The sequence below is a fragment of the Hemiscyllium ocellatum genome, chromosome 30 (assembly GCF_020745735.1).
Source record: "Hemiscyllium ocellatum isolate sHemOce1 chromosome 30, sHemOce1.pat.X.cur, whole genome shotgun sequence".
NCBI classification, from domain to species: domain Eukaryota; kingdom Metazoa; phylum Chordata; class Chondrichthyes; order Orectolobiformes; family Hemiscylliidae; genus Hemiscyllium; species Hemiscyllium ocellatum.
The window spans coordinates 17,717,771-17,743,752 of NC_083430.1; the positions used below are offsets into that span (position 1 = coordinate 17,717,771).

At 38.5% G+C, this 25,982-nt stretch overlaps 1 protein-coding gene across 1 annotated transcript in view; it reads left to right on the top strand.

Moving 5' to 3' along the window:
* The first annotated feature begins 8,960 nt into the window (after positions 1-8,960).
* The window catches only part of rspo1 (R-spondin 1), a 204,727-nt gene continuing 187,705 nt past the window's right edge, over positions 8,961-25,982 (top strand). The window contains exons 1-2 of the mRNA XM_060847341.1: positions 8,961-9,466; positions 13,743-14,115. Of these exons, the coding sequence (XP_060703324.1) occupies positions 14,025-14,115 (91 nt within the window). The 5' untranslated portion in view covers positions 8,961-9,466; positions 13,743-14,024. The remainder of the gene's footprint in view (positions 9,467-13,742; positions 14,116-25,982) is intronic.

Sequence of the window (25,982 nt, forward strand, 5' to 3'; positions counted from 1 at the left end):
TCCATTCAGCTATAACAGATATGTGTGAAATTTTCATATATTGAAGGTTTTCATCTATTAAAATAACAAAAGGAGACTTAGTAACCTGTTTGTATGGACATTTCCCATGGAATTTGCTGATGTCAGCTTTGCATTTTTGTCAACAGTCCAACTTCCCAAACCCTGTTTCATTGGCCATGCAAATTTTAAACACTACTCACAAACAGATCTTCTCCAGTGTGGAACACTTGAATGCATTAATTGATAATTTGATTTTCACCTCTTATAGAAGTGCACATCTGGGACAACCCAACTGTCTTCCTAATGAATAAAATGATTAACAAACCTTTTAAATAGTACTTCAAAATCACATTTATTTGTCTCTTTCTCGCTTTTGAGCTTCACATTATCATCTTTATTCTCAGTGCAAATGGTCAGCACGCCTACATTAAGAAGGGCTTGGCCTAAATAGAGTTGCATGAATGATACTAAAACATGGTGCAATGTAAATCATGCTGCTCATCTGTAATACTAGGTCAAAACAAATGGTTTAATATTATCAAAAACATTAATCATTCCCACTTTCCAATCAACTTGTATAAACAGGAATGGCTGGCTCATAAGGAAGTATCTCTAATAACAGCATGATCGGAATACCTTGAGGGCACCACTCACATTTTTCATGGATACTTGACTACTTAACATGACAAGGTTAATTGATCAGAACCCTCACTAAGAACTCCATCAGCAGCTTGGGGCCCAGGCAAGGAGTTCACTAATTCTGAGTCTCTGGGATTTAACTGCTACTGCCATTTAATGGGAGCTTGACAATTTGTATAGATGTGCATAGTGGGTGGGGAGAAACTGTTCCCACTCATAAAAGGATTGCCATTGGGATGGGAGGGCACAGGTTGAATCCAATTGACTAAAGATGCAAAACGATATGACAAAAAAATTATTCATCTCTTCTCTGGAAAGGAAGAATGTGCAGGGTTACGGGGAGAAGGCAGGAGAACAGCAGACAATGAATTGTTGATTTAGCTGGGACAGACATGATGGGCTGAATGGTTTATTGCTACACTTTAACCATTGTGTTTGATGGTCTGTCTGTTCATTGTTATTTGAAGCTATTACTTCAGATGTCATGTTGCAAGTGATGGACAAAAGAAGTTATCCTCTTTGGCGCTAAGGTCCACTTTCTAGTAGGAGAAGGAATGTGTGAATTAGAGCAAGAGTCAAGTCAGCCATTCGGGCCCTTTACCTGCTCCACTGTTGAACAAAGTTGAGGCTTATGTGATGGAAGCGTTAACAACATATTTCCACCCACCCATTGTAATCTTTCACATCAAGAGCTGGTTATCAAGAATCTATCTACAGCAATCTTAAAAATATTAAAATACTTTTCTACTGTCTATTGAGGAAAAGAATTCCAAAAGTTAGGATTCTTTGAGTGAACATATTTTGCCTTGTCTCTATCTTAAATAGGTGACTCCTTTGTTTAAAATTGTGACATTCTCTACTTTCTTATCTAATTAAACTTTCCCCAAGTCCAAGGGGTTTTATAAAAATAGACCAAAAGTATCAATTATCTCAATAGCCACTTCTTTTAAAACCCTCAGATGTGTCCATTCGGATCTGAGTACTTGTCATTCCCCAGCTCCAACAATTTGCTCAGTGCCACTTCCTCAGTGACTATAACTTTTTTGTGTTATTCCCTCCCTTTGTTTTCAGATTTACAGTTACCTTTGGATATTACTTGCATCCTCAGTAATGAAGACTAATGCAAAATACCTATTCAGTTCATCTGCTTTATCCTTCTCTAGTCCCCAGTCCCACCTTCTACAGGACCAATCCTCATTACGTTAGTTATTTCATTTTTAAGAAATTTAAAGAAACTTTTACTATTTTGCTTTATGTTTCGAGCAAGCTTTCATTTATATTTTTAAGTCTTCCTTCCTTACTATACCTTTTGTCATTCTTTGTGTTTTTTTTATTTTATCTGATGTTTAGACCTGTCACCTCATATGCAATATATTGCTTTTCTTAAAGAATGATGATGCGATTAACCCCTCAAATTTTTCTTTCTTGTTTGAATATCTCTGTTCTGTGCCTTTTGTAATACCTTCTTACACATCTACACAATATTTCTATTGAGTTATCTCTTACCTTATTTGCCAGTTCGTTTTAGCTAACCCAGCTTTCATGCCCTCATAACTACTGTTGTTAAGTTAAAAATACTAGTCTTGGATATGCTCTTCTCGCCCACAAACTGAATGTAAAAGTCAATCATATTGTAGTCAGTCGTGTGCAATTTTTGGATGGGAGAGGCAGATGGAAACCCCACATCCAACATACAGCTGAAGCCTTGGCGGGAGGGATGAGATCAAATGCTCAGTAATGTTTTACTCAAATACATTCTCACAGAGTTCTGACCAACATCAGCCAACTGATGATTTGGTTTGGCCTTAATACAGCACATTAAAAGCTCAAACAATTGTCCATCCCTTTTATAACTGCATGGCACACTACAAAGCAGCTTGAACAACATCCTGCCATTTGAAAAGTCCAGGAGATCAATACCTGTGATTTAGAGCTGGCACTGCATGGAAAATTACATTATTCACTCCAAATGTGATAAGCTCGGTGTTAGATTTGGCTGGTTATTGGGAGCACTGGCTGGGTCATGATCAAACAGGGGAAGAGGAGAAACTGGAAACGGTAGTTCATATTTCTCACTCAATCATAATATTTTCACCAGGAAAGGTTTTTTCTAAGATTGTTAGCTTTCTGATTATATCTTTAGTTTAGGGTAAAAAGGAGGAATGAAAGACATCAAGTGGCCTGTTCTGAATACTATTTGGCTTGGTCGTAAAGATTAAAAGGAGATCCAAGGTTCTTGAGCTGGGAAGAAGGTGCAAGATATTTATGTTTGTAAACGATAGCCTTAGCATCTGGCCTGAACGTGTATAGACTATAAACCACCAAATCCTATCCAATGTTACAAATATTTAGTTTTCTGCATTAGATTGACTTCTTAATTCCATTATGGAATGAATTTGGAGTCTAGAGGAGAGCTAAATCGCATTTGTATCAGGACTCAAGGCCCAAATGATTCACAATTCCATGAAGATGGTCTTTGAGAAAGGCAGAGTCCATCGGAAATCATTGCTGGATCAAGTTGCAAACTTTCTGAAAATATTACTAACTGTCACAGACAAGAATTAGGGACAGATGCGAAAGCGATAAAGGTAACAAGTCTCTATTGTTCACAGTTTAGGATATGAGTGGGAAATCAAGCTCTAATTACAATTGAAGAGACCAGGTTTTTAAGCATTCCAATAAAGCTTGAAAAAGTCACTTAGATTTAGCTAGCAGGAGAGACCTCCAGTTCAATTCTTACTGTGAAGGTCAGGTCAGAGAGTAGGATTTGCCTGGAAAGGAAAGAACAGTTGAGAATAGCTTTGGGCTAAAGTTCTTTTGGGTTTCTGGAGAATTATGTGTCTACTTAAGGGATGAATGAAGGTATAATCATGGCAGGGATATTGCCATTATTCTAAATGACTAATATGGGATCTTTTCTATCGGTAATAATTTAAATTGCCTGCATAATTAATCTTTTGGCAATGTTGTTTTTAGTTTGTTTGTTGCAGCAGATGTCTTAAAGCCATTCATTGGACGTTCACATTGCTTATTCCAAGTCTTTCTATCTACATGGATTATAATTGAATTGAAAGCTTTGTGTATTATCTGTACTCAATCTGACACATCACCAAGAGATTAAACCAATGCCATGTGGTAACAATGCTCCACAGTCAGATGATGGACGTGCATCCTGACCAGTTCAGGCATATGAACCCCTGTTTGGGGATTCAAATGTTCTGATCAGTGATATTCGTAAAAGCTGAGTGGTTCTCAGTAAATATGTGCTCAGACAGATTCTAAGGGCTTCTCATGACAACCATGAGCCAAAATCTTCACAAGGTATACTTTACTTCATAATGATACAGCACACTGAGTTAAGTAAATGACAGGCACCTGACTGAGATAATCAATGGTTGCAAAATTATTTATACTGTGCTGCAGTAATGGAAATTCTCACGCTTACCTCATCAAAGTTAAATAGGAAGCAATATCTTATTAACATTTCAGATATTCTTTTCAATGATTTAAGGGCATATCTTTTAAATGCCTTGACTGATGATTATGGCATATTAACATCTCTGCCAGCACTGGAGGACATGACAACAGACTGTGCCAGCCTGGTCCAAACTTGGAACAGGTCAATCAGTCTCAGCCATCTAGAGAAATGTCTAGCCATGTGAACAGAAAGTTAATGACTTTCTCCATTCTGCCAGCAAACATTCCACCGTCTTCTCTCCAATACCTCACACTAACTCTATCTCTTCTACTGTGCCCACTTTCCACCAAGATTCATGCTCTACCACACTCACTATTGCTTGCAACATTTTGTCTCACCTGCTTTCACCTACCACAACCCTAACGTTGCCCTCTGTGTTGTCTACTCACTTATTTGGGACATCTCCCAACTTGCACCAAATGTAACAGCTGTGCCATCCACTTTCATTTCCCTTCATACCTGGCTTTCTCATACCAAGAGGAAAACAATCCACCATAAAGCAAAAGAGTCAATATTTGACTTCTGACCCCTTTTGATCCTGACTGGGTCCACCCTTATTGTCCATGTCCAAACCCTTGGAGTGGAATCAGAGGTTACCTTGACATATTACGCTAGAATAAAAAGTGAGGTCTGCAGATGCTGGAGATCACAGCTGAAAATGTGTTGCTGGTTAAAGCACAGCAGGTTAGGCAGCATCCAAGGAACAGGAAATTCGACGTTTTGGGCCCAGATTCCTGTTGAAGGGCTCTGGCCCGAAACGCCGAATTTCCTGTTCCTTGGATGCTGCCTAACCTGCTGTGCTTTAACCAGCAACACATATTACGCTAGAAACTCTGGCTGATATATACTTATATGGACTTCAATGAGGACCACTCTGATAAGACTTTGAGACATAGGTGTTTGTTTGCTGCACATGCAATATATTTAAGATGAAGGCTGCTGGCTCAGATGGTGCAAATGTTAGCTTGATATCACACACTACCATACTGCAATCTGTATATTTTCTTGATTGAGGACTTCTTACCAGAAAGGCAAGCTGCCCAGGCGTATGACTTCCTTAATAGGAAAGGCCAGGCCTGGGTGCTGCAAGCATGTACTTAAGTATTAATTGAGAGATACTAAGAGCAAATGAGCAGTCCCCAGGTGCATCATGGTTCAATGCATGTGTTAGGTGCCTGTCCCTGTGCACCAAGTGTCCTGGCAGCAGCTTTTCAATGCTAGTTGATGGTGTGGTAGGCAATGCAAATGTTTGAATAAAGATCATAGACCAATATAGCACAAGCACGGGTCCTTCAGCTCACAATGTTGTGTGGAACATGATGCCAAATTAAACTAGTCTCTTCTGCCTGCCCTTGACCCATATCCCTCCATTCCTTGCATATTCAAATGCTTAACTAAAAGTCCCTTAAATGCCCCTTTCGTATCCATCCCAACTATCACATCTGGCAGCCCATTCCAGACTCCTACCACTCTCCTTGTTAAGATAAACTTGCCCCTCACAACTCCTTTGAACTTCCCTCCTCTCACCTTAAATGCATGCCCCCTAGTATTAGACATTTTAACTCTGGGGAAAAATATTCTGACAGTCAACCCTCTGCATCTCATAATTATAGAGTTTCTGTCAAGTCTCCCCTCAGCCTCTGCCACACCAGAAAAAAAACCCAAGATTTTTTAGCCACACCTGACAACTCATGCCCTCTAATCCATTTGAATCTTAAACAACCTCTCTGTAGAACAGAGAGATGCTATAATGCTCACGAGATATTGGTAGATGTTGGATTCTAAAATCGGTAGATGAGAAGTGCATGTGGTCATGGTTTGTGTCTGGTTTGGTGCTGAGCAACAGGGAGACTGCTCATAGCCAGCAATGTGGTGACTTCACCTGCACTAATTTCAAGTCAAATTTTCTCAACATCCATCTTGTTCAATGCGTTGGGCGAAGTAGAAAGCTGAATATTAAGAAGGTGCGTTATGGCATTAATGAGGCATTTCACTGGCTGTAATCCTCAGCAATGGGCAAATCATCACTGCCTAGTGAGAATCTGATCTCGCTGCTCAGTAAGTAACTTCTTGTACAATTCTGCCACTCAACTCGCTGCGGCCTGTATCGCTCATATCCTTATAAAATTCAGTCCTAAGTATTTGTTTGACTTGTACTTTATTCTCTCATTTATAGAGCAGTCAGAATTTAACTTAGCTTTTCAGTCAAAAAAGTAGCACTTGAACATTATTAGAAAGAAAGGTACGTTACTTAAGCCTTTTGTTTCACACCTATTAGGACAAACAGAGGAAAGCTAAAGTTAGAACTACCGTAACAATAATATTTGAAATTTGACTACGAGAACACTTGGAAATGAAAAGCTTCAACAACATTTCTCTCTTTCCAGCAATGTTCAAATAATATTCAGTAACTGTTTATAAACAAGTGCCACTCAGCAAGGATAGAAGGTGATTGTAAAGTTTCTCATGTACAGCCTGGAGGTATGACTGATTTAGGGTACAAGACTTAAAAGGATGTCAGTACTGATTCACACAACAGCACCTCTGTTACTACTGGGTTAGTTTTCAGGGTAAGTTACAAAAATACTTCCTTAACTCAAACCAGTACAAAATACCAGTTCCTGCATTCTTATTTTGCTAAAGTGGTATTCAACAAATTGGAAAGAGGCACCTCAAAGCAGACTGAATTTTAAAATAAAGATTGGAACCTGGTTCAGTATAATTTAGGTTATAAGATTAGTTGAATGCACATTTTGTTTTTTTAACAAACTAAAGCTCTCTTCACTTGGGCATTGAAGACCTGTTGTAGATGTACACAAAGAAATGACTAATTTTTCTTGATGCAAACTAAAGCCAACAATGCAGGTTGATTCCCCATACTGAAAACTAACCCAGTAGTAACAGAGGTGCTGTTGTGTGAACCAGTTCTGAGGAAGGTCACCGGACCCAAAACGTTAATTTGGATTTCTCTTCATAGGTACTGCCAGATCTGATATGGTGATGTTGATTAGGGAGAAATATTGTCCAGTATATCAAAGATGCTTTCTGGTTCCTCTTTGAATTTTTGCAATGGGATATTTCATTTCCACCAGATAGCAAGGTAGATATGGCTTCAGTTTACCTTCTCATTTAAAAAATGGTCACTCTGTATTGCACTCAGAGTGAGTTTTTTTTTGTGCAAGTTAAAATTATCTATCAATTGAGTGGACAAAAGTTTGTCATGCTAATTTACTGCATGAGGTTAGAAAAAAGGGTAAGGAGTCCTTTGTATACATATTTGACCATTGCATTAGATTAGATTCCCGACAGTGTGGAAACAGGCCTTTGGCCCAACAAGTCCACACAGACCGTCCGAAGAGTAACCCATTTCCCTCTGACTAATGCACTTAATACTATGGACAATTTAGCATGGCTAATTCACCTGGCCTGTAGGAGGAAACCCACGCAGACACAGGGAGAATGTGCAAACTCCAGACAGACAGTTGCTTAAGGCTGGGATTGAACTTGGGACCATGAGGCAACAGTGCTAACCACTGAGCCACCATGCTGCCAATATTAGGAGACAAGGATATGTGTATTGGAATAATTAAATACCTGGCTGGCTAAATTTGATGTATCAAATAGAGTGAGGTGTCGATAGAAACCACACTAAGTACTAAAATACTGTTCACTCAAAGTGTAATTCTGGATGAATTTCTGAGTTCCAAAGAAGAGTCAAATTGAACGTGAAATGTTAACTCAGCTTTGCTCTCCACAGGAACTGCCAGATCTGCTGAGTTTTTCCAGCACTTTCTGTTTCTATTTCAGATTTCTAGCATCCACAGTATTTTTCTTTATTACTCAAAGTGCAGGCTGTGCTTAATGGACACTCTAATTTGTCAAATCAATGTCTGAGTGGTTTTGCTACTCAATAGCAGCAGTTTAATGACTTCTAGTTCTTTTAGTCATTAATCAGGTGATTTTTATAGGACTACTTGATTCATGAAACAACTGTTTTCCTCGTTGTTTTGAAACATGTTTCTAAGTTCAAACAAATCTACAGTGGCATTTGCACAGATTAGACTAATGAAAGAGTGATGCATGTCATTCTGGGGTTTTTAATCTGCAAATAAAACAAAAACCTCATTGTGCCCTGTGTTGTTAAGGTGTGAAATTAATCCAGCTGCCATCATCTGTAGCATGAAAAAGCCCTTGCTGCACACCCTGGTATTGAGGGAGAACATTTCCTTTCTTTGAGTGAGATCTGCTTAATATACATGATTTGGAGATGCCGGTGTTGGAAGCTAGTGTGCTTCCAATTAAACCTGTTGGACTATAACCTGGTGTTGTGTGATTTTTAACTCTGCTTAATATATTAATCATAACTAGGCACTAATGAATGGCATTCGAATCTCCGAGGCTGTGAGTACTTTTGTAATTTGTTCCCTTCAAGAAAAGCATGTAGTCACTGAGTGAGCTGACTCCAGCATAGATCTTTACAGTATTATACACTTTGAAAGTTGAGAATTGCTACTGAGGTATAATTTGGATGCATTTTAAAATAGACCATTCTCTCTCTTTCATAGAGTCAATGTGATTTCTACATTTGCAGAAGCAAAATTAAAATGAAGACTTATAAGAAAGCTAGCTTGGGAATTGTTTATTAGTGAGTTGATGAGGCTCCTGCAGATGGATGATTTGGAACAGCATTAGAAATCCCAATAAAGACAGAGTGCATATTAATCCAGTCCAGGGTTTCCCTTTGACCACCTGATTGGCATGAAAGTTAAAGAGGTGTGACCAAATGTGTTCAGCCTGTGCATGCTAGGGCTGAGAGCTGGATGTTTATTCAAAGCGAGATGCTGTGAGCTGTGTGTTATAATCAGTGTTTTGGGAGCGTGGAGTCTGAATCAAAAACTGGATCCCCTGCAGCGCAGAATGATCTAAATTGTTATTGGGACGCCTCATTGTTTGAGATGCAGTAGACAGAAGGTCCTCTTGGAGGGAATCCCATCTGTACTTCTCAGATGCTGCACATACCCAGTGGCGTTGCCCCATTCATACCTCTGGAGTGCTAAATACCGATGCCTCTGTGCCCTGTTCGAACAGCTGAGTAAAATTAAATCATACCTTTCACCACAGCCATGCTGCCATAGTTGCTGTCAAGCTAAAACTGAGAGAATCTTGACACTAATGTAACTCTTACAGATCAGAGAAACAGCCACAAAAATATCAGTTTTGCAACTGAAGTCAGGAGAGTGCAACGGAGATAAATAGTCAGTGGCTTGTGTTTCACCTACACAAGGAAAAAAAGGAAAGAAACTTCTTTGACACCTGTTGATGGTACAGCATCATCCCTTTAATATTCAGGTAAGAAACTTTCTTATCACAGTTGAATATGTTTCACATTGAGACTGTAATGACTTATTTGCTATTATTGACAATTATAACCAAAATGCCACTCAGGCTAAGAGTCAGTCCTCCTCATCTTGATTCTCAAAGTAGCACTGTAGCAAGATAAATTACATTCCAAAACATCTTAGTTACATTATACTTTGGGCATTTGAGAAATGACATAGGAATTAAAGGTGAGAGTTTAATTTTAATGCAAAGGAACCCATTCCCATTTTTGCAGGAAAGGAGCCTTCCTGAGCTCTAATGTAACAAGTCGCATACTGCAGAACACTGCATAGTGATAATCAAAGAAAGTTAGCAAGGAAAATCCTGCATTATGTTAGCAAAGGAACATGACATAGCTACGTTTGTGTGCTGTGTATAATGGTTTTTAAACTATTGCTATTAAAGCGTTTTTCCCTTGAAGTAATCTTAAGGAGAGTCTTTTCTCTCCCCTTAAATCTTTTGAGAAACTTTTACTCCTACACAACATGCATGAGCTACCACAATATTGATCCTCTGTCTCTGCAGATGTTGAATTGAAATCTGTTTCTGGAAGGTATACAAAAGGCACAAGGAAACATTTTTCTCTCTCTACTGCTCCCTACACTCCTCAATTGCAGGTTAAACTTAGTTTAGCACCTATCCATTATGATGTGTGAGACTGGAAACTCAACAATGTAAAGGATTGTTGATCAAAACCATATTCCCATAGATAGGAAGTCATCAAATGGGTAAATTCTTTTTGCCTATGGATTATTAAAAACATTTCATATTCTGTCTGACTTACAAGAGTAGAATCTAACATAACCCACCAATCAATGACCGAAGGAGATTGTGAGAGGTGCTGCTTTTGTATCCTGTCTGACTTCAGTCTCAGTTTAAGTCAAAAGAAAGTAATATTGTTTGGAGTATCAAACCATCATTCCAATCAATTCAGTGTGCTTCCTGTCCAATGAGCAAGGTCAAAGTAACATGCACAGTCTTACAGGAATCTCTTGCAGAATCGTTAGTTTAAGCTAAATTTTTTTATAATGTACCGGTTCACTTCAACCAAAATGACAATGTTAATTGAAGCAGCCCCTACTTTAATTTTTCTTTTCCATATTCTCTTACATTTTTCTACATTTTATTAAGCTATTTGTATCTCAATAAGCATCACCTAAATTGTGCATTAATTCTGAAGGAAAAGTTGACATATCTATGACTTAGTCAATTCAATTCAAGCCCCAACATTTTTTCCACAAAACTTCCGAGTTCCTTTCTAGTAACTAGCTCTGCTATTTTCAGTCAGCATTCATAGATGGGCTAATTTGTTTTCCACCTAAAATTGAAGTAGGAGCTCTATAATGTCATAACATCTCTGCATAATTGTGAAAATGTGCACGGAATTCCAAATAGTCCTTTATCATTAAATGGGCAATTTATCAACTAACTGGTTGATTACGTGAGAAAACAGAATATTTCTAACAAAATAAATCAAACAGCCTCCATGTAAATAATTGTATGGTCCATGGACTTGTGTTCTTTATGTCAAAGGCAGAAGAAGACAATGTGTACATTATTGTTTTTTAACATAGAATTGGGGAGACAATGTTTTGAGTACATGTCCTCTGACCAGACAGATAGACACACAAGAATGTCACATCCACATGTTAAACAAAACATAAAGAGAATTGATGGGATAATTCGTCCTACTCCTGATTGTAAACTGCTTTGATTCTCTGTGTGATTTGTTCTTGGGACCCTTTTTCCTTGTAACCACTTGCTTCTCCATGCAGAAATAAAGTGTAAAATGAAATTGAAATAACACACCTATTTTAACAAGTGCGAGCACCATCAAGATTGCTTTGAAAAAGCGTTACTTAAATATAATTCATCCAGAACCCTTTAAATACTATTTGAAAATCATGTCATTTAACGCCTTACTCTGATGATCAGATTTGGGGAGACCAACAATTTGGGGTATATTTCTATGTTTATTATCTGAATGGATAACGTAATTTGATGGAGTGGATTTTCTCGCATTGAAAATTAGGATTGTTTTCTAAAGGGTAGTGAATTTTCTGACCAATTGATGAAAATTAAAGTCTATTCTGAGAACAGGTGCATTAAAAGTTAATTTGCACTGAAAGACTAAAATCATTTTGACTGATGTTCATGGGGTTAGTGCACATTATTACGTGGGGATTAAAACATAACAGCGACTTTTCCATTACTGATTAGTCTGCAGTCACTTTTCCATTGATTTACAGAATGTATTTCAAGCAGAACGTGTCCAAGGCTTGTGCATACAACAAACAGCCCAATAGATTTGATGCATTTCATCCTTCACTTTCAACCTGCGTTAACCATTTCATTCTGAGTATTGGTAGCACTTCATAACTAATTGTGTCTTTATATTCCAGTGTATACAATTCCCCAGTTTTAAATAAACTCTGAAAGTTGATACAAAGACTGCTACTTTTGTCGTCTCTGTTATGAACTTTAACCAATAAAAGCCAAGTTAAAATGTTATCAGAAGGAAAATCTCACGCAATTTGTTAATGCACTCTCTAAATACTGCATCAGTTTAAACCTTTTTCTTGTTTATATCATTAATTTTCATAGGTTGTTTAAAATAAATAATACAGCATTGAAATAACAACATATGATTATATTCCTAATTTATATAATAACAAAATTTACCTTTCAAGTCATAAAATTTGTGAGGTTCAATCTTTGCTTTCCATACCATTTAAGTTTGCCTTTTCCCACTGAATAAATGCCAGCAGTACTTGGCACGGCTACTAGGTGGAGCACTATGTAGCAGCTGAGCAGTCCATCTCTGTGAAGGAAAGTGGGTTGATTGGGGAAGGATGAGTTAGAGGTAAAGCTTAACAAAAACAGTCTCTCAATATGCCCTCCCCCTGCCCTCCCTGAAACACACCTCCCCTTAGTTGATCAGATAGCAGTATTAATGGTGACTGCAACTAAGATTGTATCCATCTTAGCAGAAGGTTGGAGAGTCGTGATTGGAGGCACAACGGTAAGACACGTAAATATGTTTGTATTTAATCCAAGGTGGGAAAGTAAGGATAAAAACAACTGACTCTGATCTGAACTGGGCAATGGCTTGCACTGTATTAATCTACAAAAGAAAGCCTCTGTGTCATATCTTCAGCCCTATTTCACCTTCATTCAAATTTCTATTAAGCCGTATTTATCTGGAAGTCACTTATATGTAAGAAAAAAATTAAAGTTTGTAGAATAACTTTTTTTTGGCAATAAATAGCATGAATACTGCACGATAACCTTATTTTCTGCTTCCCTCTCATGAATCCAGTGTCATCTAAATTTCATCAATTTACAGCATGTTTCTCAATATCTTTCACATATTCCTATATGCTGGTTTTTTAAAAATTCTGATTTCATAATAAGGACAACCTGATTTGGAGTCATTTGACACTGTGAAACTGAGCCTAAGTACAGAATGTATTCCAGACTTTATACTTAGTTTTTAAAATGATTGGGGGTTGGGTAGGGATGTGCGAGGTGGTAGTAGTGGGTGGGAAAGAGCATTGAAAACAAATGCACAAATGGACAGATAAATCAAAGGCTTGATAATTTCTGATGGTCATTTTTGACTTATTTTTCCAGCTAGTTTCTTTCCCTGGTGGTTTAATCTACAGTATTCCATCAGTGATAATTTAGCTTCATTTAGTTTAATTTAGTAATGGTGGCAATGTTTCTTTTTTAAGGCCATTCACTTAATGCTTTATTAATGAACACCACAACTTTAGCTTTAGTTCAAGGAGGACTAGATACTCGGTACTTTCAGATGCAAGTGCAGTTGATTACAAAAGTCTTAGATAAAACCTGACTGAAGCTCCTTCCTGCAGCACAATTTCGAGGCATCATCCTCTAGTCTGGAAATATTGAAAATCCCAAGTTCTGATCTAACAAATTCTTGCATGCAATAAATTGTATTAAAATAGTTATATTTCACACATTTATTTTACTAAGAAGTGGCAAGCATATCTGGAAAAGTCCTGTTGATGTTCAAAATGTTAGTTTTATTTCTTATTAATTCTGGCTACTTAGTCAAACCTTAATAATGGACAGAATGTTTCAAACCCATTTCCATTATATTTCTTTACTGACAATTTTTAAAAGCTTGAACCCTGAAAAATAGTTCAAATATTCCAATTGTCATTTCTGACTTCCACGTTCACACAATGCAGTCTAATTATTTCCATATTTGTTCTTGCAGCTTATACAGGGTCTACCAGAGAACACATTTATGTAGCATACGTCTGAATGGATTTTGACAGAACATTTTCCATCAAGTTGCGATCTCCATGGAGTTATACCTGAAAACATGCTTTCTCTTATTGCACTTGTATGTGTATGTGGACAGAGCTTTGTGTGTTCAGACTTCCTTCAGTGAGTTGCTCTAGGAGACACTATCAAAGATCATAAATATCATTTTGGAATTGCCTTCATCTGCTTCAGCCTTCATCTAGAACAGAGACAGAGCTGCGCAGTTATTACTATGCAGTTTGGATTCTTTTTGGCGGTGATCATTTTAAACTCCATGGATTACACCGGCAGCCATGTCTTGAAGGGAAGAAGGCAAAGACGAAGTGAGTATCAGAGGTTTCTATTTGCAGAAGTCCCTATTTTTGTTCAAATGAACTGATCTCAGCTTACAATGGTAAACAACAGCATTATTTCTTTATATTATTTGCAAAAGCAACCAAAAAGTATTTTATACCAAACCTGTAGTTTTTTTTAAATTGAAGCCAAGTTCCTTAAGAGATGAATGAATCTAAGAAAAAATGATGGAACTGGATTCCAAATTACTGCTTCATCATCTTTTGCAGGTGGTTTCAATAGAACCCAGATTAATTAAATGGAGCGATAATCTCCTCACTGTCTGCTTTAAATGAAAGCTTAAATCTTTTAAGGAGCGAAGACAGGTTGATAAATTTGTAGAGAAAAACATTGCGCAGGAATCTAGGCTTTATAATAGCAGCGTAGCATGTAAAAGCCAAGAGGGAATGTGAGCCCTATACAGATGATTATTCAGCCTCTGCTAGAGTAGTGTATCCTGTTTTTGAAACCATTCCTTAAAGACTGTCAAGACAGCAGAGAAGGTGCAGAAAGGATTTACTAAGATAACACCAATAATTTCACTATGAGGAGAGATTAGGAAAACTGGAGATCCTTTTGTAAGAATGGATAAAGGATAAAAGGACATCTAGTCCATGATTCAAAGTCCAATGACATTATGAAAAGGAAGTAGGGAAAAACAGAGTCCTATGCATCAGTGATTCAGTAATTAAAGGCCACACATTTAAGATAAAACACAGAAAGAATAAAAGAAGAGATCTCAGGGTTTTGTAAATAAACGCTGAGTGTATTCTTAAGATGTAAAATATATTCCAGAAACATTCTTGCACGCTCAATCTGGAACAGCAGGTGGAGAGATACATATTTTAAAAATGTTAAATAAGAGTATGGAAAAGGAAAAACTGTTAGCAAATGAACAGTTGTGTCAAAAATCTGACCTGGGTGGATTGGTAAACGATCTGCAGTTCTTTGATTCTTCTGTCGATAGCTGCCTTTTTGACTGCTGGATGACAATCTTCTACCTCTGCTGTTCTTTAGAATACAGTATGGTCAGCGGTATTACAGAAATATTGAGTAAACTCATTTATGTTTTCCCTCACTATTTTGATCGATTTATTGGCTAATCAATCTAAAAATAATGGAGACAGGAATCTGTTAAGAAGATTTTAAGTTCTCGGTCTGAAACATTGCTGTCAATCATTTCTACTTTCATATAGAGATAGATTTCAACTATTTTTATTTAGATTCCAATTTTGTTATGAATTCTGACACTAAATTTTCCTCATTTTTCCTCATTTAGAAATTATTGAAGAATGGTGAATATAGAGAAAGGCAATGCCATACATTACATTTAGGTTGAGGTAATGGTCAATTAAGTGCGACACGTATATTTGGACATATAGGGAGGAAAGAGAAAGTGAATTAAAGAATGATAACAGCACAGAGGGAGGCCATTGTGCCTGATATATCCTTGCCAGCTCACTGCAAGTGTAACCTAACTCTCTAGTCCTTTCCTTGCAGCCTTGTAAACGTATTCACTTCAGGTTTTTATTTAATTCCCTTTTAAAATCATGGTAGAATCTGTCTGCATAAAATTAACTGCCTGTACATTCAGGAAATTAAGTACTCTCTTTCTGAGAAAGTTTTTTCTTCATGTCACCATTGTTTCTTTTACCAATCGCCTTAAACTGTTTGCTGGATTTTTGACTTTGCTACCAATGGAAACATTTTCCCTCGGTATGCTTTAGATTCTGTCAGAGTTTTTTTTAAACACCTTTATCAAATCCCCTCCCAAACGTATCATTCCTAAACAGAAACACCTCACTGTCTCCAATCTGTCTCAGTAACTTAAAGGTGGCTAAGAGGTGAGCACTGCTGCCTCTCAGTACCAGGGGCGTGGGTTCAATTCCAGCCTGAGATATTGCCTGTGTGGAGTTTGCACATTCTCTCTGAGTGGACTTGCTCTGGTTTTTCTCCCACATTCCAAAAATGTGCAGGTTAGGTCAATTGGCCATGCTAAATTGCCCATAGTGTCCAGGGATGTGCAAGTTAGGTGGGTTAGCCATGGGAAATGCGTGATTACAGGGATAGGGCTCAGGGCTGGGTCTGGATGAAATGCTGTTTGGAGGGTCAGTGTGAACTGGATGGGCTGATTGGCCTGCTTCTACATTATAGGGATTCTATGAAGTCCCTCAAATGTTCTTGTATGTTCAAGGTTTGTGCGTTATTCTTGTATGTTATTCATGTACCCTGTGTTCTATCAAACCGTTCAATACATAATATTTACCCCGAGTTGAAAAGTGTTTCATCACTGAGCACTGATGAGAGAAAAGTTATTAAAAGCAGTGCACTTCATCATGATTTTCTTTGAAAATAAGAGAATTAAAGCTCAGTGATGTCGAAGGCTTGCATCATTTTAAGTAATGCCCAATGCAGAACTATTAAGGCAGTCGCCTCATAGATGTGTCAAATGTTGTCTATTAGATGGGACTTCATGGATTAAAGAAAAACAAAGCAAATTTACTGTCAGCCATTTTCTCAAACCTCCTGATCAACTTTTTGGATGCTCAATTTTATGTTATCTTGCCTTTATTTCTCTTTTTGGTTTATTTGAATATGATTTGAATACTAACCAACAAGTGGCTAGTGAAGCATAGTTAAACACAATGTTTAAGAAGGGGTTAAGTAAAAATGTAAAGAAAAAATATTTAAAAATGTAGTCTGGATAGTTGTAATTTGTGTACCTTGCTTTTGAGAAATTTCACCTTCAAGGATCCCAATTGCTCTGTGTATTTAATATTGTGACTCTGCTGAGCAGTCAATCTGCCTTGAGTGCGCTAGCTGCTCTAAAGGAATCAGCTGGTTTGCTGTAATGTCTGCTTCATAAGTTGTAATTGTTTGTATAGGTTTAGGTAGAATAACACACCAAGTCAATAATTGTGTGAAGAGAGTTTTATAACTGGGCTATTATCATTAACCTGACATAGTAACCAGTAGTGGTGCCCCACACAAAATAGCTTGCTGAATAGGTTTACTTTGTGTAAACTGTCAATGAACAGGGTCATCTCAAGGTGAAGCTTATGGTTAAGAGTCTTCAGTTGAGCTGAAGTGCATGAGTCAACCTTATTGTCTTTGTGCATTACTACATTGATGAGTGTTGGAAATATAACTTTCTGGCGATCAGACAAATCCCAGTTGAGAGGCTAGTTTAACTCATCTGAGAAAAATAACTAATCAGGTCGTGCACCAGATCAATAGCAAGTAAAGGTAAGTCAAAGGCATATTGTCAAATTGACTATAAAATTTCTTAGTTTCAAGTGGAACGCAAGACAATTCAAAAGCTTTATGCAGCATTCGAAACTTTGATTTATATATTTAGATAGATCCAATGCAGAAAGGAAACCTATCAAGATTTGCTTAACAATTAGGAATCAATATTCACCCAGGCATAGCAGACCAGATTAACAGCCATCTAGTGACTAAATTCTGAAAAAGTATGAACCACATCAGAAAACCAATTCAGAGCCAAATCAAACATCCATATTCATCAAATAGAATTCATGCCATGTAGACAAAAACCTACAGAATCAATAAAAACAAGACTTTGTGAGCAGATGCGAAGGAAAGTGCTCATTATGTGATTTCTCAGATGGATAGCTAGCAAACAGAATTATTGAGTTGGTCATCACATCCGCCCCATGGAAGCTTTCCAGAAAGTGTTTTGCTAGACAAAACAATGACTTATGGTGATGGAGAACTACTGAAGGATTGACGTAAGTATAAAGCAATCCCTGCAGGTTGACAAAGATTACAGATCCCCAGTTCAAATTTGGTGGTCGACACAATCACAAGAACACAAGGTGTGTGGAAGGTGTGGCCATCCTTGTGGCCAAGGAAATGCCTAGCTGTCAATCAATTTTTCAAGGCATCTGGCAGAAAAGGCAGCTGGTAGAGGCAGTGTACTGGGGCTAATGTAGCTACAAACAGCAGCGCACTGACAAAAACAAACTGCACCTAAGGAGAAATTCAAGCTAAAATAAAGACCATGTGCTATCCTGCCATAGGAGCCTCCATAAAGTGATTGACAAACCATAATCTGACAATGTACATGAAAATACAAAGAGTGGTGAACACATGTTTCAAATTGTCAAGCTTATGGAAAACATCAATAATATCACCTCATCTGAAGTGTTCACAGAAATTTAAATTATCTGCTGAGAGATTACTGGTGAATATTCATTACTGGCTAAGGTTGTCACAAGGCAAGAACTAACACAGTACACTGCAATATAGTCTAAATAGGCATGCACTTACTGACAGAAAAAACTTTGATTAACCCTCCAAATGTATTTTTTTTATTATACAACAGTTCACTAATTCTGTGTTGGATCAATGCTGCTGTACATTACAGGCACTCCACATTTCAAAAACATTTTTGCATTAGTCACAATTCACAGGTTCAGTCAAACATCAGAGACAGAACAGCAATTGCTGCAGACTATTCAAGAAACACTTTCAGAGCTGAACATGAAGAAAGGACAGAACACTTCACTTCGTTCCGAATTAACTGAGTGAAAATCTCAACTCTCTGCTATGGAGTGGCTGAACAACTGACTCAGGATAAATCAAAACTGGAGACATCCATATCTTAGATAAAGAAACCTTTGGGGATATATCTGCTGAAATTATAAAGAGCTAAAAGGAAAGAAAGGAAGAAGTTGAATTGCAAGCTTTGTGAGATCAATCCAACAACAAATATTGTTGACTTACAGGGGTGGCAAGGTGGCTAGCACTGCTGCCTCACAGCACCAGGGTTCCAGGTTTGATTCCAGCCTCAGGCGACTGACTGTGTGGAGTTTTCCCCGTGTCTGCGTGGGTTTCCTCTGGGTGCTCTGGTTTCCTCCCACAATCCAAAGATATGCAGGTTGGCGAATTGGCCATGCTAAATTGTCTGTAGTGTTAGGTTCATTAGTCAGAGGGAAATGGGCCTTGGTGGGTTACACTTCGGAGGGTCAGTGTGGACTGGTTGGGCTGATGGGCCTGTTTCCATACTGTAGGGAATCTGAATAACTGGAGCAAATCACACATAAAATAGATTAGACTCACCAGGAGCAGCTACAGAAACATTATCTTGAGCTCAAAGCAATACTGGAGAAAAAGATAGACCTACAACAGGAGCAGAAGATTCACTTCAAACACAACAAGAAGATACAAACAACTGATGTGATATTCCTTTCAAAACTAAATGCCAGTAATGATGCTGATCTGAAAAGCTCAAGTTGGACAAAGGTAAAACCAAATAATCACTGAATCAGCAAATGGAAGAGGTCCAGGCTTCAGAAAGAACTGAAGAGGCTGGGCAGTTATTATAGTAGGTTATGAAGGAGAAAATATATTGTACCGACAGAAGGTTAACACTTTGATAAAATTAGAAGAATCTAGCATGTAAAACCAGGAGCATCAAAAGAGCTGCATATTTTCCAAAAACAAATCAGTAAATGGCAAGTCATCTTGAATCACTCAAAGCACTTTGAGGAATGTGAAGAAGAAAGCTTGAGGAAGAAAGCTTGGCTAAAAGTGGATCGGGATGAGCAAATCGTGGAATAGTACTTGCTGTACATAAATAGCAAATTTGATAACAATAATAGGAGTGTCAGATAATATCACTGATGGCTGTGGGCAATCAATGGCATCCCAGATAAAGTCACCATCACAAGATCTCGATAAATCAACAAATTGACTTTATATTCTAGAGACTCAATGGTTTTCTTGTGATTGTAAATAGTTAAACTTCTTTTTGGAAATGAGGGCAAGTTGTATGTGTACCTTTAAGGATTCTATGTACTGTGTACATACAATGTTGTGATTACATCTGGCAATTTACGTGCCATGGATCTGCAAGATGCATACATAGGACTCAGTTGGTTTGGTGTATTGTCAGCTTCATAACTTGGTCTGTGTTTCAATGTTTTATTTAAATTAATCCGTGGGGTTAGCCAACTCCTGATTAACATTATCATTAACATGACAATTTGGAGCTTTTAATGGCTGTATTGACATTGAAATGAATTCACAAAATATGAGTTGATTGTCAAGAGATGCTTAAAAGTAAGTGGAAATCAAACCATATCTATGGTGTATCAGCCACGCTGGTTTGTCAGTGTGTAAACGTTTAGTTAGTCTGTTCCTCTTTAGTTCAACCCCTTTAGTCCCTCAGTCTGCCCACCACTTAATTTGTTTCCATTTGTAGTGATTACAAGGAAGTGAAGAACTGTTGACCAGTATTTTGAATGCCAGGCTATGATTACAGGCTCTTTTTTCTCCAATCTTGTTTTCCTTGATGTCCATTTTCAATGATGTCATTTGGATACATTGTGATTTTCTGAAAGCATGGTGCTCCAGGAGAGACCTGAGACCTTTAAGTATTATCATTGCAACCAGCTGCTGAACTCCTTCTGGTTACTGGCAGAAAGGGATATTCAGTTGCCATTTCTCTGCCCTTCCCTTTCTGACAAGCAGGATAAGTGAGGTGTCTGCTGCCTCTAATGCCACATGGTTTGCTTGCTTCGTGCTGCTGTACTGCCATTGGTCCCAGGTGGAATAAGCTCCTACCGTTGAAGACATGTTGTCCATGTAAAAGTGTCTATGTTTTCACACTGTGACTGATCTATGCTTTTCAAATGTGTCTCCACTGATAGCAACATTCTTCAGATGCCACTGATAAGCACCACCTTATGACACCGAACTGGTAAAAGGAAGAAAGCTAGAGATAAAAATAGAAGGGAGATAGAAGAAGGAAAAAGGCTGTCTTGAATTCAGCAAGTCAAGATTGTAAGCTGAAGTAAACATAGGGTCTGGGTTACTGCATAGGAAACTCTTGAGAGAGAAAAAAAGTAGTCCTGTACAAAGCTGCACTTAATATCTTTACTTGTTACAGGATGAATGCATTAAATCTGCCAGTTTTATTCTTGCAACACATTAGTCTAATGGTTGTTCTGTCAAGCCAGCACAACGTACAAAAAGTATGTAAGTGTTTTTCCACATTATTTGAGTCAATGCAGCTGCATTGCGCAACCAACCTAGCTGATTATTTTTAACTCTGCCATGCAACATTCTGGTTACACTGATACAAATTTTAAAATTGATGCTGTTGAAGTGGGTTATACTCAATTCTCGAAAAATTGTTATTCTGTTATTCAAAAATTCACTATCAGTCAACATAATTTTGGCAATGTTTTCTTGATGGGAGAGTTTGTGTTCGATTACAGTACTGATAGTAATGGGAGAGTTTGTGTTAGATTACAGTACTGATAGTAGTGGGGTACAGTTCAATGCTCCACAATTCTGAACTATACCAGTATTAGGAATGTGCTAGTGTACAAACAAAAGCATAGACATTTTTAATTGGACAGTGGTAGCATCACTAACTCTGGGCCAGGAGAAGGGGATTCAAGTCCAATCTGCTTCAGAGGTGTGTCATAACACGTTTCGACAGTTTAGTTAAAAATATCTGCAGCGGACAAAGTAACTACTGTAGCCATACACTACTAGGATGACAAATATTGATAATATTTCTGGGAAGGTATGTGGTATTATACTTTGTAAAGAATGGTAATGATTTAATGTGTTTCAAGGCAAAATTGTTTTTTGCCTGAATTTTCCGTGCAGACATTGATCCTTTAAGACCAGTGTCGTCTGAATTCCATAATTAATTCTACGATTGATATAATTCTATGTTTTTCCAAAGCATTTTATGATTGCTGGCCCTCAGTAAAGCTTTTTAAACAATAAAGTTACCGTGATGTGTTTTACTGAAACTGCAGCATCAAATAAATTATTCTTCTGGCTTCTATCTACAGTAAAGTACCTGTAAGTTATCAGCAACAAATTCCTTCTCAGTGATGTTTGAGAGTGAGTTTTAGTTCACAGAGTAGTATTTGATGTTTTCTTTTACTGAATACAATTCATTGAAGGTAAGCTTTTGAATTTGTGCAAATTGGGCATGGAAATTAGTTACGGCTCACTTTTGATTACATGTGTGAATAGACGACGAGTCTTCTGCATCGGTAACCAGAGGGCATAAGGCCAGCCCTGAAAACTATTCTCAGGCTTCATTTTCTTCATGACGATGAACAGGCCGAGACTTTCTTTTTTAAATAATAGGCTTTGAAATGCTGAAAGGTTTTGATAGAACATGGTTTTTAAATTGGGGATTGAGAGCCAGATATTGGTGATCAGTTCTGGGTACTGCCCTTACCTGCACTGGGAATTTCAAAACTGGACCCAGTATAAAATCAGGGATGTTTGGGTAGGCTTCCCGAATCAGAAGAGCCAATCAGATGTCCTCCAGTTATTCACTGATTGGCATACACAGAGATCAGGTTAGGAGCCATTAACCAAATCTGAAATAGAAAGAGAGAGGAGAAGGACAGGAGCATTTACTTTATTCTTTTTTATTGCCACCCCTCTCCTGAAGAGGCAACCCCTTCAGCCAATGGATAGTACCTACATCTGTGACCTGGCAGCCATTATGGTCATGTCAGGGTTCTTCATTGACCCATTTTTTCCCCCACACCCTTCCCACAAATGCCCTCTTACTTCCCACACTGGGTCCACATCTTGGAGCGTGGCCCAGGATGAAGTGGGCACCTATACACCTCATTTGGCATGCAAAGGGAGCCTTAATAAGTTCCTTTTCATCAGGTATTGGTGTGAGTCAGCATCCATTGGGTCGGCAGCAAGCTAGACTCCGAGTCACCCTTCATGAAAATGCCTCAGGATCGAGTTGGTGGCGATGACCCAGTATGGATTCTGGCAGTGCCAATTTGTGCACTCTCTGAGTTTGATCGGGGCCCCATATTAATTTTAAAAACCTTGACAGAGGCTATGTTTCCACCTGTGGGCAAAAGTGAAGCGAGTGACTGTCTGGGTCACAATAGAATCTGTACCTCGGTTATTAGAACACACAATGTAGTACAGTGAAACTGTCATCTCTTCAAAGGGTAGGATGGTGATTAAATTTTGTGAAAATCAATTCAGACATGTTATAACACATCTGTGGAGCAAGTGGGTCTGAAGCTGGTTTAGATATAAGGACATTGCCACTGCACCACAAGAGCTCCTGGAAGACTATTTATACACTCTCAGAAAATTGAGAAAAACAATTTGCGACAATAAATAACGTCATTTATACATGATGGATTAATGATACAAAGGGTATAATACAGTGAAATATATATATTTCCCTCTCCTCCTTGATATATCTGGAGCTGTCACTTCTGTTTTCTCTTTGAAAACATTGACTCACTTCATACCCCCATAGAACATTCAATTCTTTCAGATTTAACTCAGCTATCCAGACTGCACTGGAACTTGGAAAGCACTTTATTTGCTAGTTGTTGTAAGATTCAAACTCTGGCTGACACTGTTTGTAGACTGACTTGTCAACTGTGGCTCACTGGTCGCACGCTGAGTCAGTATGTGGGTTCACGTCTCATTCCTGAGAGTTTAATTGCAACATTTTAGGCTGACATTCCAACACGTTACTGGGGAGTGCTCCACTGCTGGGAGTGATGACTTTTGCATGAAAGATCTGTCAGCACTATTTCAAACCAGAGCAGAGAAGTTATCTCCGATGTCCTGACAAATATTGATCCCTGAATCAATTTCAGTAAAATAGATCATCTGGGTGATTATCACTTGCTGTTTGTGTAAACTTACTGTGCATAAATTGACTGCTGATTCTCATACATAACAACAATGGCAACATGTCAAACTGTATTACATAAGAACATAGGAAATAAGATCAGGAGGAGACCATTTGTCTGTCGAACTTGCTCTAGCAGTCAATATGAGTATGGCTGCTTTGGGCTTTAATGGCCTTTCTGGTTAGTCCCCCTCATTCTTCATTCTCTAAGACCAAATATCTACTCATCTCAGCCTTAAACATATTCAATGATTGCACATCCAATATCCTCTAGGATAGAGATTTCCAAAGATGTACAACTCTTTTGAATAGAGAACTTTGTTCTCAACTTCATGTAAAGGATTGGCCCCTTATCCTAAGACTGTGTCTGAGTGTTTTAGATTCCCTAGGCAGGAGAAATGACCATGCTTCTCATGATTTTATAAACCTCCATAAGGTCACCCCTCAGCCTCCGATGCTCCATGGAAAATATCTCCAGCCTATTTAGTCAGTCCCTATAACTCAAACCCTCCAGTCCCAGCAACATCCTTGAAATCCTTACTGCATTCTTTCAAGTTTCACAACATCCTTCCTATAGGAGGATGACCAGAATTGTACACAGTACTCCTAAAGTGGCCTCACCAATGTCCTACACAGCTGCAACGTAATATCCGAATGCCCATACAAAATGTTATGACCAATGAAGGCAGTCGTGCCAAACATCATCTTCACCATCTTGTTTACCTGCGACTCCACTTTCAAAGAACTGTGCACCTGCACCCCAAAGTCTCTTTGTTCAGAAAGACACTACAGTGCCCTACCATTAACTGTGTAAGTCCTGCCCTAGTTTGCTTTTCTAAATGCAACACCTCACATTTATTTAAATTAAACTCCATCTGCCAATCCTCAACCCATCATCCCATCTGATCAAAATCCTGTTGTACTCTGAGATAAACTTCTTTCCATATTCACTTTATCTCCAATTTTGGCATCATCTGTAAGCTTACTAATGACTCTTCCTAGATTCACATCCAAATTATTATATAAACGTGGAATAGCAGTGGACCTAGCACCGATCCTTGTGGCACTCCACTGGTCACAGGCCCCCAATCCGAAAGACAGCCTTCCACCACCACTCTCTGTCTTCTACCTTCAAGCCAATTTTGAATTCAATTGACTAGCTCCTCCTGGATCTCATGTGATCTAACCTTACTAACCATTTTACCACACAGAACCTTGTTGAATGCTTTGCTGAAGTCCATACAGACAACGTCTACCACTCTGCCTTGATCAATCTTCTTTGTCACCTCTTCAAAAACTCAATCAAGTTAGTGAGACATGATTTCCCATCACAAAATCATGCTGACTATCCCTATACAGTCCTTGCTTTTCCAAGTACATGCAAATCCTGTCCTTCAGAATCCCCTCCAACAACCTACCTACAACAACAACAACAACAACCTACCGTGGGCAGCACGGTGGCACAGTGGTTAGCACTGCTGCCTCACAGCGCCAGAGACCCAGGTTCATTTCTCACCTCAGGCGACTGACTGTGTGGAGTTTGCATGTTCTCCCCGTGTCTGAGTGGGTTTCCTCCGGGTGCTCTGGTTTCCTCCCACAGTCCAAAGATGTGCGGGTCAGGTGAATTGGCCATGCTAAATTGCCCGTAGTGTTAGGTAAGGGGTAAATGTATGGGTGGGTTGAGCTTCGGCGGGTCGGTGTGGACTTGTTGGGCCGAAGGGCCTGTTTCTACACTGTAAGTAATCTAATCTACCACTGACGTCAAACTCACTAGTCTGTAGTTCCCTGGATTTTCCTTATGGCCTTGCTGGCACCACATTAGCCAACATCCAGTCCTCCAGCACACCACCTGTGGATTTTGATAATAGAGATAATTTAGCAAGGGGCCTAGCAATCTCTTCCCTAGCTTCTCATAAAGTTCTGGGAAATACTTGTTCGGAACTTGGGAATTTATCGACCTTTATGCATTTTAAGATCTCCAGTACCACTTCTTTTGTACCTTTCTCTTTTTTCAAGACATCACTACATATTTCCTCAAGTTCCCTAGCTTCCATACGTTTCTTCACAGTAAGCACTGTTGCAAAAAAATTCAATTTGTACCTTATGCATCTCCTGTGGTTCCAACGTGGAAGGCCATGTTGATCTTTAAGGGGCCCTATTCTCTCCCTGGTT